At 40.3% G+C, this 17,458-nt stretch overlaps 1 protein-coding gene across 6 annotated transcripts in view; it reads right to left on the bottom strand.

The window, feature by feature from the left end:
- Positions 1–17,458, bottom strand: part of ASPH (aspartate beta-hydroxylase) — a 211,767-nt gene that overhangs the window by 16,384 nt on the left and 177,925 nt on the right. For all 6 annotated transcript variants that reach the window (XM_045789028.2, XM_087864867.1, XM_087864869.1 and 3 more), the window contains one exon: positions 5,086–5,221. In XM_045789028.2, coding sequence (XP_045644984.2) covers positions 5,086–5,221 — 136 coding nt within the window. The remainder of the gene's footprint in view (positions 1–5,085; positions 5,222–17,458) is intronic.

Raw genomic sequence — 17,458 nt, 5'->3', positions numbered from 1 at the left:
TCTAGGACTATATCAAAGAGTTACCTAAACATTTTTAATTGGAATTGAATGTATTTTTCATTGTACAGATCATACCTTATATGAAAAGGGGAAAAAGGAGCGCCTGGATGGCTCAGGCGTTAAGCGTCTGCCTTCGGCCCAGGGCGTGATCCCAGGGTCCTGGGATCGAGCCCCGCATTGGGCTCCCTGCTCTGCTGGGAGCCTGCTTCTTCCTCTCCCACTCCCCCTACTTGTGTTCCCTCTCTCGCTGGCTGTCTCTCTCTCTGTCAAATAAATAAATAAAATCTTAAAAAAAAATAAGAAATGGGGAAGAAGTATCTGAGAGATGATGTCTTCTATGAGTGACTATATCGGGGACACACATTTTGGGAGATAGTCTTAAACATCCTGGACTATGCAAATTTCTTCACCACTGACAAAATAACTGTGTCTATAACTGTGTCTTAGGGAAGACATGTTTGGAAATGTACACAGCATTATTTGTTCTTACGTAGGAGTAAAATAATGGATTTTTTAAAAGAAAAATGTTAATTCCCTATTCAAGATTCCTGTAAGGGGCTGCTACATCTAAAACTGAGTTTAATTTTATTTAGTTAATGTTAGTTGTGTCCTAAGATAATCATACACTGAGAATAAAATGAGAGTTACAAGGAATGCAACTTCAAGGCATTCTCCTCCAATGGACCTCAATATTTTAGTAAACAACTTCTATATGTGTATTAGCTTTTCCTAAGTAATCTTCTTGCCCCTTGAGTAAAATGTTAGCTGCTATTTTTAGATTAATGGAGTACCCTAAGTAAGTTGAATGATAAATGCCAGTTTGACCAGATTCCTGTATACATCATCATAAAGCATTTTGAAGCCCAGCTCCCCATGCCTTCCCTTATGCAGGATCTGGGGATGGACTGGTAGGAGTCCCCAATTCTGGGTTCTGTGCTGTGCAGGTAGCAGTTAAGTGAAATCTGGAAGCTTGAGGAACCAGAAGTGGCTGGACTTCCCACAGGCACAGTAGAGAGGGCTGAGCATGTGCCCCTTAGAGAACAGGTGTATTGTACGTTAAAGAATGGGTAACCTAAGGGGCTGGGTGTCACTAGGACCACCACTTGGTCAGGACTAAATTAGAGAGAGCACCTCTAGCCATGCAGACACATGAATCCTTTCTAGTCTGTAAACACATACTCTCTGTAGGGGAAAAAGCTGTGTAGATGCCTGACATTCGTGGATTACCACTGGCAGCTTTAAGGATTTGCACATGGTGGCGAGGACTTAGGAATGCAAGAACGGGGGGCTCCTGGGTGGCTCAGTCAGTTAAGCAACTGCGTTCGGCTCAGGTCATGATCTCTGGGTCCTGGGATCAAGTCCCGCATCAGGCTCCCCGCTCAGCAGGGAATCTGCTTCTCCCTCTGCCTCCCCCCTTCCCGTCTGTGCGCTCTCTCTCTTTCTCTCAAATAAATAAATAAAATATTAAAAAAAAAAAGGAATGCGACAACAGTTCCATGGTGCTCACCATGGGCCAGCAACCACTAACATCCTTAAAAGGACTCATCTGATGCCTACAACACCTGGGGAGGGAGGTGCTATTAGCGCTGTATTTTAAGGAGGAACAGAGGCACAGAGAGGTCACACATTAAGTGGCACAGCAGGAATCCCAGCCAAACTGGACCCAGAGTCCATGTTCTTAACCATGACCCAAGTACCATGACCTAAGACCACCACCCCTCCATTACTGTTCTTATTATATAACATACGATTATTTTGTAATAAAAAAGTAGTACCACTATCATTTACTGGATAATTGTCAGATCTTTCGAGAGTGCTCACTGATCCCAGTAATAACCTCGTATCTGAGGCACTAATTTCATTGTCCTTTTTCAGATGAGGATCCGAGGCACAGAGATTCAAAAACATGTTCAGATCACACAACTAACAAGTGGTGTAGCCAGGCCTCCAATCTGGAATTGTTGGTCTCCCAAACCTGTGCTTTAAAGCATAATTTATCATTTTGTCACATCTTGGAGTAGAAAGCAGCTGCGGGGAGCAAACGCTCAGCTGAGGAGGAAACCGCCAGGTGGCTGAATTCAGGGTGGCTTTATGGCTGTTTTATTATTTCTCATCAAATTTAAAGTAACTCTCAAGAAGTGATCGACTTTGTTTCTTGGGGAAGATGGCCCTAGAAGAAGTTCTGTCAATGCAGATTTGGAAGAATCAATTGGATACTTCATTTACATGTGAATACACTTCATGAAAAACTCATGGAGCTGGGATTTTTAAAGGTCTTGGGTTATTTTCTTTTAAAGATTTTTTTAATTTATTCATTTTTGAGAGAGAGAGAGAGAGAGAGAGAGAGACCATGAGTGGGGGGAGGGGCAGAGGGAGAAGCAGACTCCCTGCTGAGCAGTGTGTGGGGCTCAGTCCCAGGACCCTGGGATCATGACCTGAGCTGAAAGCAGATGCTTAACTCACTGACCCACCCAGGTGCCCTTCAAGGTCTTGGGTTGTATCTTTTTTTGCTTCAGGGCTCTGCTGGGATAACAGGTTCATCTTGCATGACAATTCTGATCAATTGACAGTGGCTACCTAGAACACTGTGGAGAAGGACTCAGAGGTTGAGGTTCAGTTTGAGCTCATCCAGAAAGGCTACTGAGATTAGTTAGCATCGCCCCCTATGGGTTCTGGAAGAAAGAATGACTACACACGTATGGCATATCTGCTAACTATATATTTTAGCGTTCATTGTTGGTGATAATTAATAAACTTGACCAAAACAGATAATCCATAACATTCACTTAGCAATTTGAAAACGTATTTGTAGGGAAAAACCATTATTTACCTTTGTGGATTCTTTTTTCTCCAACTCAAAAACGTTGACCATTTAAAAAGGAATAAATATTCTTCAGTCCTGATTATGTGACCAGGACGACCCACCACAATTCTCATTACCATTTGGAGAAAAATGAAACTTCCAGCCACAGCTTTAAGGCCTTCAACTCTCTAGCACCATCCTTTCCTAACTAGAACTAGACAACCTCTACATCTTAACTAAATCAGATACTCCTTAGTCTCTTTGTCCGGATCTGAGCTCTTAGCGTAGCTAAGACACTGCCGAGCTGCCTCTCTTCCTCACATCTTCCCCAACCCCTCTTGCCACAGATTCTCTCTCCAGTTTCTGAGCCACCTGAGGGAGGATATGCTTCAGGGATCCCATCTGCTTCTATGCAAGCTATGGTACTGGTTGTCTTCAAAATTCTTTAAGAATTTTCTTCCAGAACACAGTTACTGGATTGCTCCCAGAAGCCTAGAACCACCAACAGAAGGCCACAAAGAACCTTAACAAAACTTCCTAAAAGAGGGCACATATTGCGTGGAGCGCGGGGTGTTATATGCAAATAATGAATCATGGAACTTTACATCAAAAACTAAGGATGTACTGTATGGTGACTAACATAACATAATAAAAAATTACTATTAAAAAAAAAAACTTCCTAAAAGAGAAACTATGTGACTTACATTCTCTTATGACAAAACAAAACAAAACAAAACAAAAAAACAAACCCCAAAACCCCAATTACAAATGAATTTCTATTTAATTAATTGCAACTAATGGGAAAACACATGCTTAATGATAGCCCCCACCCGAAATACACACACAGCTCAATCATTCTGAGTCAAAATGGAAATCAAGTTAGAAATGCAATCATTTTCTGGAAATAATACAAGTGAAAATACATTACCGCTTAAGGAGCATATTTTGCCACAATTAAAACTTTTTAAAAACATGCAAAAATCTAAAGTCAAAATGTTGCCTTCAACCAAATCTTGTCTCCATTATTTATTTTCTTGCTTGCTTAATACTTTTATATGCCCTATAATGCTTTGCAGATTTCAACTGTATCAAAGCACCTTTTGTTAGCAGAGACTACGGTTCTGGAAATTACAGCCAGGATGCCTGAAGCATTGTTGTAGGAAGCATTAGGATGTTAATGCATAAGGATCAGATAACTTGTGAATGCTTGAGGCCAACAGAAATCAGGCATTTTAGTGAGACTCCAACAGACAAAATTAGCATGTTGTTCACATATTGACCTTGTAGCTCCCTTAAAAAAATATCTTGTTGGCCAAAAAGCTGACAGTCACTAAAAATCACGTGATGTCTCCTCCGATGGACATACCCTTGAAACTATTACTGAAGTAGCTCTTCTTTCTCTTCTGTGTAAACCATTCTGAAAGCGCAGGTGAGATAAACAACCTCTTATTTGTCCTTTAATGCAAACCCACTGCTTGTCCTCTCAGTTTATTCGGTGCAGCTGAATTTGTGCACACATACTGCTTAGTCTTCAAAATGGATTTATGTTTGGATAGCTATTGTCAACCCAGGTGACGTGATTTTTCAAGAAGAGAACTGGAAAGAGCCTTAAAGCTAAAATTCAACGCTCCTCATTTTCAGGATGGATTGATATATTAATTCATCGAACACACACATGCTGGAGCCCCGTGTAGTGCCTGAGCCTGGGTTCAGCCCAAGGAATGTTAGGTAGAATGTGAACCACTTCCTATTCTTGAAGAGCGCAGACACTAATTATTATTGCCTGTCCCTCTGCTGTCTTATCATCTCCAACCCATGGTGACCCCATTTGGGCAGGCAACATCATCTCCATGTTATGGAGCAAATGAGCCTCCAGGGAGGTCCTTTCTAAGATAGTAATTAGCACATGGTGGACTTTTCGGTTAAGCCTACACAGTAGGGTTACTCTTTGTGACTTACCATTTAATGAGAGAGACCAGGAAAATCGAAATATTATTTATATATATTTATCCAAATACACATGTGAGTATACTTACATATACACACAGATATATTTACATGTGCCTGTGCGCACACGCACACACACACACACACACACACACAGATAAGTGTTTACATGTAGTTTTAAGAAACAATGATGGATTTTGATAATATATTTTTTCTGGGCAGTTTCCTTTTAAGTTGGGGAATCCCGGCTCTGGGAAGTATCTTGAGAAGACTCGAGCCTTCCTCACATCAGGTCATGGGTTGCAGAGAACAATCTAGAAATCAGGAGCTCTCACCTTGCTGCCACAGCGTAAACTGACTCCAGTCGCCTTTCTCCCTCAGGTTTTCGTCTTCAGGCAGGAAGAGGCCTTTGGTTTTATCCAACACGGCGAGGCCTTCATCGCGGATTAACTTCCAGTTTCTTTCTAAGGACTGAAGGGAAGATTCTGGTTTTACTGGACTGAAAATACGCCTGGTAGTCATCATGACTCTCAGCTTTTTGTTTGTTTATTTGATTGATAAAGTAATGAAATTTGTGCTTTCATCTCGATTGCTTATTTCAGTTTCCTCTAGGACTTCTTGTCAAGGGTTTAAAAAAAGCCCTATTACTATTTTTGAGAACTAAATGCCTTTGCAGCATAAAAATGTCAGTAATTCCTCAGAGAATAATCCCCTCCAACAATTACTTTTATATTTGTCAAAAGGTTGTTTGTTTTGTTTTGTTTTGTTTTTTTAAAGATCACAAGTGAACAAGAGTATTGCTCTTGCTGATCTTTTTTTTTTTTTTAAAGATTTTATTTATTTATTTGACAGAGATAGAGACAGCCAGCGAGAGAGGGAACACAAGCAGGGGGAGTGGGAGAGGGAGAAGCAGGCTCCCAGCGGAGGAGCCTGATGTGGGGCTCGATCCCAGAACGTCGGAATCACGCCCTGAGCCGAAGACAGACGCTTAACCGCTGTGCCACCCAGGCGCCCCTGCTCTTGCTGATCTTATCCTCTCAATACATTACCGTACGCTCCCTGCGACCCCCTGGCACGCAAAGAATAGACATCAGGGACTTCATCTTTCAACAGAGGTCCTCATGAACATGCCGTTCAACATGGTAAATTACGATTACATTTTAAAGACATTGGAAAAGTGTCCATTGGAACATTTGATGGATTATAAAGTTAATAGCAAAACAAAGCAAATAAATGCCCCGGTGTTTAGAATTCAGCCAAACAAAAATACTTCTGACTTCTCCTTAACAAGGGTGCTTTAGCTGCTGTCAGAAAGTGGGTTTAAGACCAGCAGAGCCTTGGAGTGGCCAGGCAGATGCTGGAAGATGTGTGGAAGGAACATTCTGGAGCTCTGGCTGCCAGGCCCTCCTCGCCACCACACTGTGATGCTGATGCAGAGGGGAAAGCAGGCGAGGGCGACGAGCTTGTGGAGGGGCAGACGGAGAGGAACTACTCAGAGGAAAAAAGAATAGAAACTGCTTTCCTACTGTATGCTGAGACTAATTGTACAGATAAACTGGGATTCTGAAATGTTAATAATGCCAAACATTTCTATGTTGAACGAGAGGTGGATGGAGCAGTTGAGTATATGGGTGCATGGAGAGGGAGGGGCACAATACCTGATTTCAAGAGTCAGGGCTCAAGAGCAGGGCACTCAAACTAGTGAGTTACAAACAAAAAGAAAGATTTTGACACACAAAAAATGAAAATAATTAGTGCCCCCTGAAAGTGGATTAAGGTGCCTTGTACAACATGGATCTCTATATTTTGAATTAATCAAGCAAAACTGGTTGACCCATTATTGGATAGAGCAAAGAATTAGATAATGTGTTAAGTGTTTTTTTTGTTTTTTGTTTTCATTTTTGTTTTTTACCAGACCCGGCTTTATGAATTCATGATTCCATGTTGGAAAAGTGATAAGGAGCCAGGAGCTCTCTGAGAGACAGATGCCCTCAGAGATTTGTGTGAAAACATGGTGCCAACTTCAGCCCAGCCCAGGGAACGTTTTTTTATATTATGTGACAACATTAGATTTATTAAGATAGTCTAGGGCCCGACACAGATTTTAAGATAGATACTAATTTTCTATGTCTTCTTTTCCCCTTCATTTCTTTGACTCTACCGGTTTATTTCCTTTTTAAATGTCAGCTTGATTAATGTATAATTGACAAATAAAATAGTAAGATCTGTAAAAGTGTACACCGTGGTGATTTGATATGCATATACATTGTGAAAGGATTTCCCCCATCTGGTTCATTAACACATTTGTCACCTCACACATTTATCTTTCATTTTTTTCCTTTTCAAAGTTTTCTGTTGAGAACATTTAAGTTCTACTCTCTTAACACATTTTAATTATACAATACAGTGTTATCAACTATAGTCACCATGTTAAACATTAAATCCTCAGACTGTATTCCTCTTATGGATGAAAGTTTGTACCTTTTACCAACCTCTCCCTATTTCTTTTATTCCCCCACCCCAGCCCAGCCCTGGCAACCACTCTTCTGCTCTCTGTTTGTATGAGTTTGACTTTTTTTTTAAATTTAGATTCCACATGTAAGTGATACCATATTTTCTTTCTGTGTTTGGCTTATCTCACTTAGCATAATGCCCCCAAGGTCCACCATGTTGTTGCAAATGGCAGGATTTCCTTCTTTCTCAGCTGAATAATATTCCTGTGTGTGTGTGTGTGTGTGTGTGTGTGTGTGTGTGTGTGTTTATGTGTATATATACCACATCTTCTGTATCCATCCATCCACTGATGGACATTTTGGTAGTTTCTAGGTCTTACTGTGGATAATGGCATAATGAACATGAAAATGCAGATATCTCTTCAATATCTGATTTTCACTGTCTTTGGATATATAACCAGAAGTAGGATTGCTGGGTCATGCGGTGGTTCTATTTTTAATTTTTTGAGGAAATGCCATATTATTTTCCACAGTGGCTACACCAATGTACAGATTTGATACTGCTATTTCTGTGAGACCCATCTATTGATTCATGTCAGAAGCCACAGCTGCTGCTACCATCACGCTGATTTATGCAGGCGCTGGTCATCAGTAATTTCAATATTACTTCATCCCAAGTAGGTAATTCATACATAGCAAGTCAAAGACAGAATTCCAATAAAAAGATACTCAAAAGCCCTCACTTTGGCAGGTCCCCTGAATGACAGAATATGATGGGGTTTTTTTTCAAGAATCCCAAGATTATGGAAAAGAAAAAAATGCACCCCATATATTCACATCTTCTCAAATGTACCTAAATCGCCAACACTCCTTGTGGTTATTGTAATTTGCTCAAGTTGATAGATAAATCTGTTAGATTCTTGTTAAGCTGTCACACAGATGAGGGGAGAATTACCTTTCTAACACATGAAATTACTTTTCAAATGAGGTTTCTGGAGCCTTACACAGCAGGCTCTTCCCCTCTTCCCTCCTGGTATTTTAGAAGTTTTTTCATTTCTTTTGCAAGCTGATGTTAGGAGCGTCTTTGCAAAGAGCTGATCTTTTGTTAGGAAAACAGGCACAAAGCAGTAAGGAAAATGTTAAAGTGACTGCATCACTAAATAAAATTTTTAAGATTTTTCTTAGGAGCAGGCTTTTACCAGAGTAATGAGTGCACTTGGATTTGCTTTTGGTTGGTTTGTTTTTTGTTTGTTTGTCGTTTTCAACTTTGGAAAGATTCGGCATAGTCTCTTTTATGGGCATCAGGGAGAAACCTGGGAGGGGACCTGGGAATTTTATTTTTAAGCGTAAACCAAGGAACCACACTATAAAATTCACATGATTATAGGGGATTAAACAGCAAACGTAATTACACAGGGTGTGTGTGTGTGTGTGTGTGTGTGTGTGTGTGTGTTTGAGAGACAGAGAGAGAGAGAGGAAGTGAGAGGGAGAGAGAAGGCAGGGCGGGAGGGAGGGAACGGATACGAATCTTTCCTACAGTAATACCACTCAGATGTCTGGGAGGGCAAAAGACTTCCATTTCTTAGTAAATTCCAACAGGAACTTGAAGGCTCACACAGAGCAGGCCATACTCACCTTATTAAAAGTCTCATCTAAAATATTACTTCTTTGACCCTAAATGCACCCATTTCATGAAACTGAAAAAAGAAACTGATGGGGTTGGTATTTGAGCTGATCGCCGGGAAGACAACAGCTTCTAATTCACATTTCTCCTTGGGGCAGCGCAGATCTGCGAGCACAGAGATTTGATTGTTTTTACGGTGCCACATGGCTTCGTAAGCCCATCATGAGCGCTTGCCTTTTGTTGAACCTCAGCTATATTTGGCACTCAAGTCATCTCTAAGTGGAGTTCCCAGCTTCAAGATTTATTAACCCCACAGCACACCACAGTTCTGTACCCCAGACCCCCCACCAGTTGACAAGGTCCTCACTTCCCAGATATTCTGCTCGTTCTGTACCCCAGACCCCCACCCAGTTGACAAGGTCCTCACTTCCCAGATATTCTGCTCGTTCTGTACCCCAGACCCCCACCCAGTTGACAAGGTCCTCACATCCCAGATATTCTGCTCGTTCTGTACCCCAGACCCCCACCCAGTTGACGAGGTCCTCACTTCCCAGATATTCTGCTCATTCACTTGGATGGTACGCTTTTCTCTTCAACATCAAATTGGATTAAGTCTACTTTTAAAGTCTTCTCCGAAAACTGATTTCTTGCAGAAAGTTTCAAGAGGAGCAAACTAAAGCCAAACTTAATTCTTATAGTCAAATGGTTAAATTTCCCTTTCTATTTTCACTCAATTAAAAGTACATATTTTTAAAAGTCAACTAATACTACAAGTCTTATAATAAAAGCAGCAGTCTCACACTCAATTCTTCCCCCATCCTGAGCCCAACCCAGTTAATTGCTTTAAACACCTCTTCTGCTATCTACCTGCTTCTATCGAAATACTATGTTTATACCGCTATTTCTTGATTTATTCCATTCTAGACATTATCACTCATCTTTCTCTTTGGGAAGGTAACAAGTTAACCATCTGATATCTTCTTTTCCCTCTTCTCAATCTTGCTACAGTTAAATTCAAAATCTTTCATACATCTGAGTAAATTTACATTCGGGTTTTATAGTATGACAATGAGGTATCACTCAAACTTGAGTCTTACTGTAACCCTGACCCTTCATTCCACACTTCTGCTCCCTTTTCTTTGGCTTCATTTTCTAATGCACTTACTACTGTTTCTTCTTTACAGCACTGAAAGGGTGATATAAAATCTCTCGATACTCTTCTACCTCTTGCCAAAAACATCAGATAAGCCACTACTTTCTTTCTCTCTTTTTCTGAAGGTAATCCTACAGTAGCCAGCTGTCTTGCTTTGATCGGGACCAGATGCTGTCTGGGCATGCTGGGCAAGCATTATCAGGGAACTGCCCTTGGCTTTTGCTCTGTAATGGTCTTCCTAATTATTGCATTCTAGTTGCTCCCAAGAAAGGACACAGCATGGGTAACATTAAATTTCTGAAAATATCGGAAACCTCATTTACACCTGATTGAAGGCTTGCCTGTTTACAGAATTCTAGGTAGTAAATACTTTCTCCTGAGAATTTTGAAAACAATGCCACATTGTATTATAACTTTCAGTGTTGCTGTTGGGAGAGCTGACCTTTTCGATTCCATTTTTTTTAGGGGGGGGGTCCCTCAGAAAACCTTATAGAAGTTAGTACAGTGTAGTGGGTTTGGAGCTAGACTGCCTGGTTTGGAAATCTCAGTCTCCCACTTACTAGCTACATGATATTAGGCAATTAACTTATCCATTCTGCTTTACGTTCCTCATTTATAAAGACGGTGAAATACTATGACTTTCCTCAAGAATCTCTAAGATTAAATGTGCTAAAAGTACCTCTGCTATGTGTAAGTACAGCTATGATGATAATGATGAGGATTTTAAAATCTTCTGTTTCTAGCTTCCTGAAATTTCCTGAAACTGTACCTTAGTGTAAGTGCTGGTTACTTACGGGTCCCTTCAATATGGAAACTCACAGTTTTTCAATTGGAGACTATCCGGTCTTATTTCTTTAATAATTTCTGCTCCATTCTGTGCCTATTCTTTCTGGAACCACTTTCGTTGGTATGCTGAACATGTGAAATTGAGCCTCAAATTTTTCTAACTTCTCTATTTTCAACCACTTTTGGTTTTTCCTTCTGGGAGATTTTCTTAGCTTTCAATACTGCTATGAAACTCTTACTTTTGCAAATCCTATTTTGCACATTTCTGAGAGAGTCCTAGTTGGGTCTTTTTTCCTTTCCACAGTATCCTACCTATTCTTTTTTTGTGGCTACGCTATCTTCTCTTACTGCTCTGAGTAACTTACAGGTATTATTTCTTTGGCATTTGCTCCCCGCATTTTCTGTTTCCCCTGAGCTCTACTGCATTCTTTGCTTGTTTGTTTCTTTATCTTCTTTCACGTTGAGGGGTCTCTCCCATGTTAGGCGACTCTCGGCTGGGGGTCCTCTAGGACTGAGACAGTGACTGGGAGCTGTGTGAAAGGGGAGGGCGTGGCATTGACAGGCGTCCCCACTGGGCACATATTCAAGCCAGTTTTCTCACTGGGCATCTGAAACGTGGGGTAGGGGGCGGCGTATTCTTCAAGCCCATGCGGTTGCTGCAGTAGCAGGTGCCTTACGCCCCTTCCCTTTGGAAGCCCCTGTGCAATCACTTCCTTTGGTTTCAGCTTTCTTGGACTCGCCAAGTCAGATACTTCCCTCTTAGACTTTCAAAAGACAAACAAAACAGAACACAAGCTGGTGGTGTTCATCTGTTTGTCTCCCTCCTGGTTTTTTTTTTTTTTTTTTTTTTGGTAGGTTTATATTTTTACTGTCATTTAAGTGAGGTTTTTCTTTTCTACTGTCATCTGTTCCTTTTTTTTATCCTTTTATTATCATTTAAGTGAGGTTGCATGTGGGAGGTAGTAAATGGATTGCTCAGTTCTGCTTACTCCTTCTTCACCCGTACTTCTAAACATCTCCAACAGGTGATTATTATTTATTTCCCTTCTTTTCTCATAAACCAGAAGGACATTCTAGTAAAACTGAGAAAACAAAATCCCATTAGCCCACAAAACCTCGTAGTGATCCCTGGACTGTGCCTTCAAAATACCACCAAACTCAAAGTGATGCCATTTCACGTAACTGAAATAGGCGGCAAAGAGAAGAAAACATTTCTCAGCATCATATTTCAGTTTCGAACTCTGCTACTCCATATACTGACTTATCGTCACCCTAATTTCTTTTCCCTTGGCCTACATGCTCCCCTTGCATCATTTGGTTGGTATGCCCCCAATTCCATGATGTGGTCAAATGATGACAAAATTCATTATGATGCTTGAAGCCTGACACAAGATCACTTTTAATTTTGTCCTAATCAAGCAACATTCATCCATCTGAGCCTTAAATATTTTCTTCTATGTAGGAAAATTGAACCGTTCAGAGAAACGTTTTTGCTAAGGCAGTAAGTAAACATTGCAGATTGCTAAGTAAGGGGAGCTTCTTCACTAATCGTATTAGTTTGTGGAGGTTGTCATAACATATAATTACCACAGACTGGTGACTTAAACAACTGAAATCTATGGTGTCACAGTTCTGGAGGCTGGAAGTCCAAGATCAAGGTGTCGGCAGGTTTGGTTTCTTTTGAGCTTTCTCTCCCTGGTGTGCAGATCTTCTAGCTATGCCTTCACGTGGTCTGTCCTCTATGTGTGCACACGTCCCTCCATGTGTTCCAATTTCCCTTTCTCATCAGGGCACAAGTCATATTGGATTAGGGGCCACCCCAATGGCCTCATTTTAACTTAACTACCTCCTTAAATGACCCTATCTCTAAAATACAGTCACATTCTGAGGTACTGGGGGGTTAGGGCTTCAAAATATGAATTTTGGAGAGCATGATCAACACATAGCACAAATGTACATTCAAGTGAGAACTAGTTCCAGCTACGAGGGCAAATAGCAGATGGGAGGGGATCAGGAATAAATTCACGTCAACATGGAAAATTGTACATTTATAGGAACAAAATAAAACATAGTCATGGAAAAAGGCAAGAAGAGCTATGCTTTTAACATGTGGACAAAACATAATACAAGAACTCTGAGAGCTCAGATTAACATAAACAAGGTTAGGTAAGCAACGGCATATGATTAGCTGTTAAGAAAAAAGGAAGCAAGAAAACACAGATATTGGCAATTGAGAAGTCTCAGAGATGCGTATTACTTTGCAAGGTTCTAACTCTAAATTCAGAGAAGTCATGTGGTCAAAGACCATTCTAGGCAAAGTCTGTACATTAAAATTGGAGTTAAAAGGAATTGGTAACAATGGTGCATTAGTACAATATATACCAAATTCTATATAATTGGCTGTGAACATATTGTTAGAATTAATTATTATTTGGGAATTATATATCTAATTTTTTGAGAGATAAATCAGCTTGAAGCCTCACCAAAACATGCCTATACTTTATACCATGACAATGAAACACGAGTAGCATATCCTAGATGAGACAGGACTAGTGGACTCTGCCTTAAAGAGAGCAGCCAAGCGTGGAGGGCATCCCCCCCCCCCCGAGTGCTGAGCTGAAGTTATGAATCACAGCTAATGCCATAGTGAGTGTAATGCTCTCACAGCAAACTCTCTTTGCAATAATTTAAATAAAATCTCTGCGGGAAATTAGTAGCATTAAAAAAGCAATCTCTTGCTGGTACTAATGCATTTTAATCAGATTTCCTGTTTTTCAAGTTTGAATATAAAGATAAAAGAAAAGCTGACATTTCTTATTGCGGAAATAAAGACCAACCGAATGAGAAAAGCAAAGGCTATTTATTCACAGTGTGCTAGAGCAAGGGAGTCAGCCACCACCACTTGTGTTTTGGTGAAGAAGTGGGCAAACTCAAAGGTGAAAAAAGGAAAGGCTTCAGGCATACCCTGAGTGGAGGCTGTTGGCAGGTACCTAGAAGTGGGCATCCTAGGTGATTGGTTAGGAGAGCATATCTGGCTGTCTTGGACTGGTCCTAAGCTGGGAGGCAAGGTCAAACATTAAAGAAGCTGTCATTTATTAATTAAGTCCTGGACACTTGGGGCCAATTGTTACAGAAGTTATTCTTTAGCTTCCTGGATTGTCACTAGAGATTGTTACCTGGCCATTCTGGTTTTCTGTAAGTCTGGCTTACAGCAGGCTGGCTTCCTGGGTGATTTAGAAAAGGGGGTGGTTTCCCAGGAGGTTTTCTGCAGGTTGTGGGTGAAGGTTCTAGGTTTATATATGGTCTGGACATTGTCCATTTGTACATTCAGTCTCTCATTGTCCTTACCAAAGAAAAAGGATAAGATAAAGCACCCTGCACTGGGGCAAGAGAAGTCTTGGAGAACTGGATTTTGCTCTTTCTAGAAAGTGGCAGAGAAAGGCTGTCTTCTACCAGGGCAAAGGAGAAAAGATAGTCCGGGTTACCAGGAGAAACATCCAGCCTGGGGGCTTCAGGAAGCAAATAAGACTCCTATTCCTTATACCTAGACCAGACTGGCAGGCTAGTGGGCCAACATTCTTAGTCAGAGGAAGTTAAAGGGGGAGGCAAGGTACCATCTCCCTTTCCTACTCTGCCTACAGGGACCAGTGCATTGAGCTATGTCCTGGACAAGCAAAAACCCCCAAGTCCCTAACATCAAGGGGCCAAGAGTCTGATGGGGTGGCTTTCTGTGCATACAATCAATAAATCGCTCGATAAACAGATTATCTATAATATGTATGTGCATATGTATATTTAAGAGATCAACCCGTGTGGATGAGTACTAAGACTTAGATCACGACCCACATGATTAAAAATTTTGGAACAGCAAATAGAATACCAACCTACAGATACTGTTTACAATTTTTCTGAAATATTCAACACTGCACTGTGAATTCCCAAAGACAATCACAGATAAAGATAATTTTTAGACATTTTCTTTCCATTGCCCAATACTGAAAACTCACCAATTTCACTCTGAGAAAGAAAACACCCTTTTCGTTTGAAATAATTCAAAGAATATAATACATTTTATTCTTTCACTATGCCGCCATAATTGGCATCATATGCCATTCTAGAACCTTAGCTGAGTGTTGACTCTTGTCAAGGGCTCCCATGTAAACGCACATAGGCACAACCATGATGGCAGGTTTTCGTTGTGTTTGGTTTTGTTTCATTTTTGTGCCTCATTAAAACCTTGCAGGAGAGGAGAAACTGAGGGAATTATTTTGAATTCAGAGAGAAAGAAAGTGAGGCTCCAAGGGTGAAATGACCTTCCCTTGGGGTCAGAGCTGACAACAAAACTAATGTTTCTAACTGCAGAGCCCCCTTAAAAGTTCACTTTTAAGTCGTACCACCATTCAATTTCCTGAATTCTCTGGACTCCTACCGCCATTCAGTTGTGATTTTTTGTGAAAGTGTCATTGGTGTTCCAAAAGTTTAAAGTTTGATTTAGAAAAATAGGATTAAACTATTATGTTAATCTTAAGGAACTGCCGTTAGCACTTCTTTATAGTACAATACTTACTTTCAGAGAAAATTGCTAATCTTCTTCATTTACAGCTTAATTCCACAGTAAATCTGCCATTTTTGCTTCTTTCCTAGTCTATTTCATTTCAAAAGCAGTTCAGCGGAAACATTCAAATATTTAATCGCATAGACAGAAATGTTGAATAGATAGAAATGTTGAACCACTGACATACTACTGTGTAAGTCTTATTTTTTGTCAAGTTGACACTATTCATACACAGTGGATTTCTTAATTAAAAGCCACAGTCTGAAGGAAAATGACGGAGAGAGTATCATTTTAATCAATCATTCTTATGCACGGTGTCATGCCATCAGAAAAATAGGACTGGGCACTCCTCCAACTAATACAAGTATAATAGGAGGAAGGGGAAACTTACCTGGGATGCTATATCAGAGCGCTGCTCTGAAAAACTCAGAAACAAACTCAGAAAAATTTGCAAGTTTTCCTTTTGCCCATGGTGAATGCAAAGAGGTATCAGGAAACACACATGCAAAAGGTATCTTTTAAACTAGTTTTCAGGGGTGAGTGGGTGGCTTAGTCAATTAAGTGTCTGACTCCTGATTTCAGTTCAGGTCATGATCTCAGTGTCCTGGGATTGAGCCCCGGGTTGGGCTTCTGACTTAACATGGAGTCTTGCTTGTCGCTCTTCCTCTGCTCCTTCCCCTGTCTGTGTGCATGTGTGCTCTCGCTCAAATAAAATCTTACCAAAAAAAAAAAAAAGACTATAATTTTCAGTTGCTATTCCCTGTTGTTGTTTCAGTGTTATCACAGTAATTTCTATGCATGCATTGTTTATATCTAAATTAAGCATGGAGTAATGTAGATCAAAAAGCTAATCTCAAAAAGGGAAAAGCAAAACTATTCTGTTTATAACCTAGCAAAGACTTTAATCCATTTGTTTCAATTTCTATGTTAAATACCCCCAACGCACTATGGCTTTGATATTTGTGATCTGGGCAGCAACCTACGGGCCTTTAATGAAAATATGCCTAGAAGAGGAAACTCTGCTGGAATATTTTTCTCCAATTTCTCCTTCATTCAGTTGCCATAGCCTCTTACCACCTCCAATGCAGAGTTGCCAGACTGCAAACTACACAACGAGAGGGGAACAATGACCATTCAACAAAAGGGAAAAACACAGATGATGCATTTTACTGAACATTGTCCCACTGCCTCTAAGAAAACTGCTCTACTTCTCACTGGAACGTACTGTGAGAATAATTTAAATGGAAATGCGCTATCCATGGTAGTTAATTGTCACGGAAGGGCCAGAATGATCCTAAAAGGATTTTGGCCAAAAATGGCAGCTACCTGATCTAGAAGGTTTCCACTTTAAGATGTTAATGCCCAAATCCATGATCCATAATATTTAAAACTGTAATTTGAAAATGGAAGGAATCTTGATGTACAAGTGTTTGTCAACTAAATGGTCATCAGCCCTGGATTTCCTTACATAGCAGGCTCTCTCTTGTCATGGTCAGTATTGGCAAATGATCACCTTGAAATTGCTTTTTTATTTGAAAGTCATAACCAGACACAATATTAACATTTCTACAGATAAAGATGGTTAGCAAGTAATGCACTGGATTTCAAACACAAGATGTCACACACTCTGAGGTTCCATGCTGCTGGGGACCCAGTGATCAATGCCTAGGCCCTGCTTCTCTTCTTAAAAAAGGAGAACTTAAAACAGGGAGGGTTGAAATCAAGAAGTCTAGGGAAACAGAATTGAAATGAAGACATGATTGGCAAAAAGGAGGAGGACATAAGACCAAGTAACTTTGAGGTAGAGTGGGCTACAGCGAAGTTATGGACTTTGAGGACAATGATTTTCATCAAAACCCAGCCCTGCCATCATTAAATATGGGACCACGGGCAAATTTCATTTCTCTCCTCCTTACTTTCTGATATATAAGTGGGCCCAAGCATACCTATCTTGCAGAATTTTATAAAGATTAGAAGTATTATATACAAAAATGCTCAGTGCATTGATTGCAAATAGGAGGCATTTCAGACACAATAGCTGTTATATTATTATTTCGGTAATACATAATATTTCAAAACTGGCTTTCCAAGTTGTTTTTTGGAAATTAGAAAATATTTTTCTATGAAAACAAGGTAA

This window comes from Ursus americanus, chromosome 9, assembly GCF_024610735.1.
Source record: "Ursus americanus isolate L20-20 chromosome 9, mUrsAme1.1.p, whole genome shotgun sequence".
Taxonomy (NCBI): domain Eukaryota; kingdom Metazoa; phylum Chordata; class Mammalia; order Carnivora; family Ursidae; genus Ursus; species Ursus americanus.
Note: the sequence above shows the minus strand (reverse complement) of the source record. Positions and strands in the feature narration are given on the sequence as shown.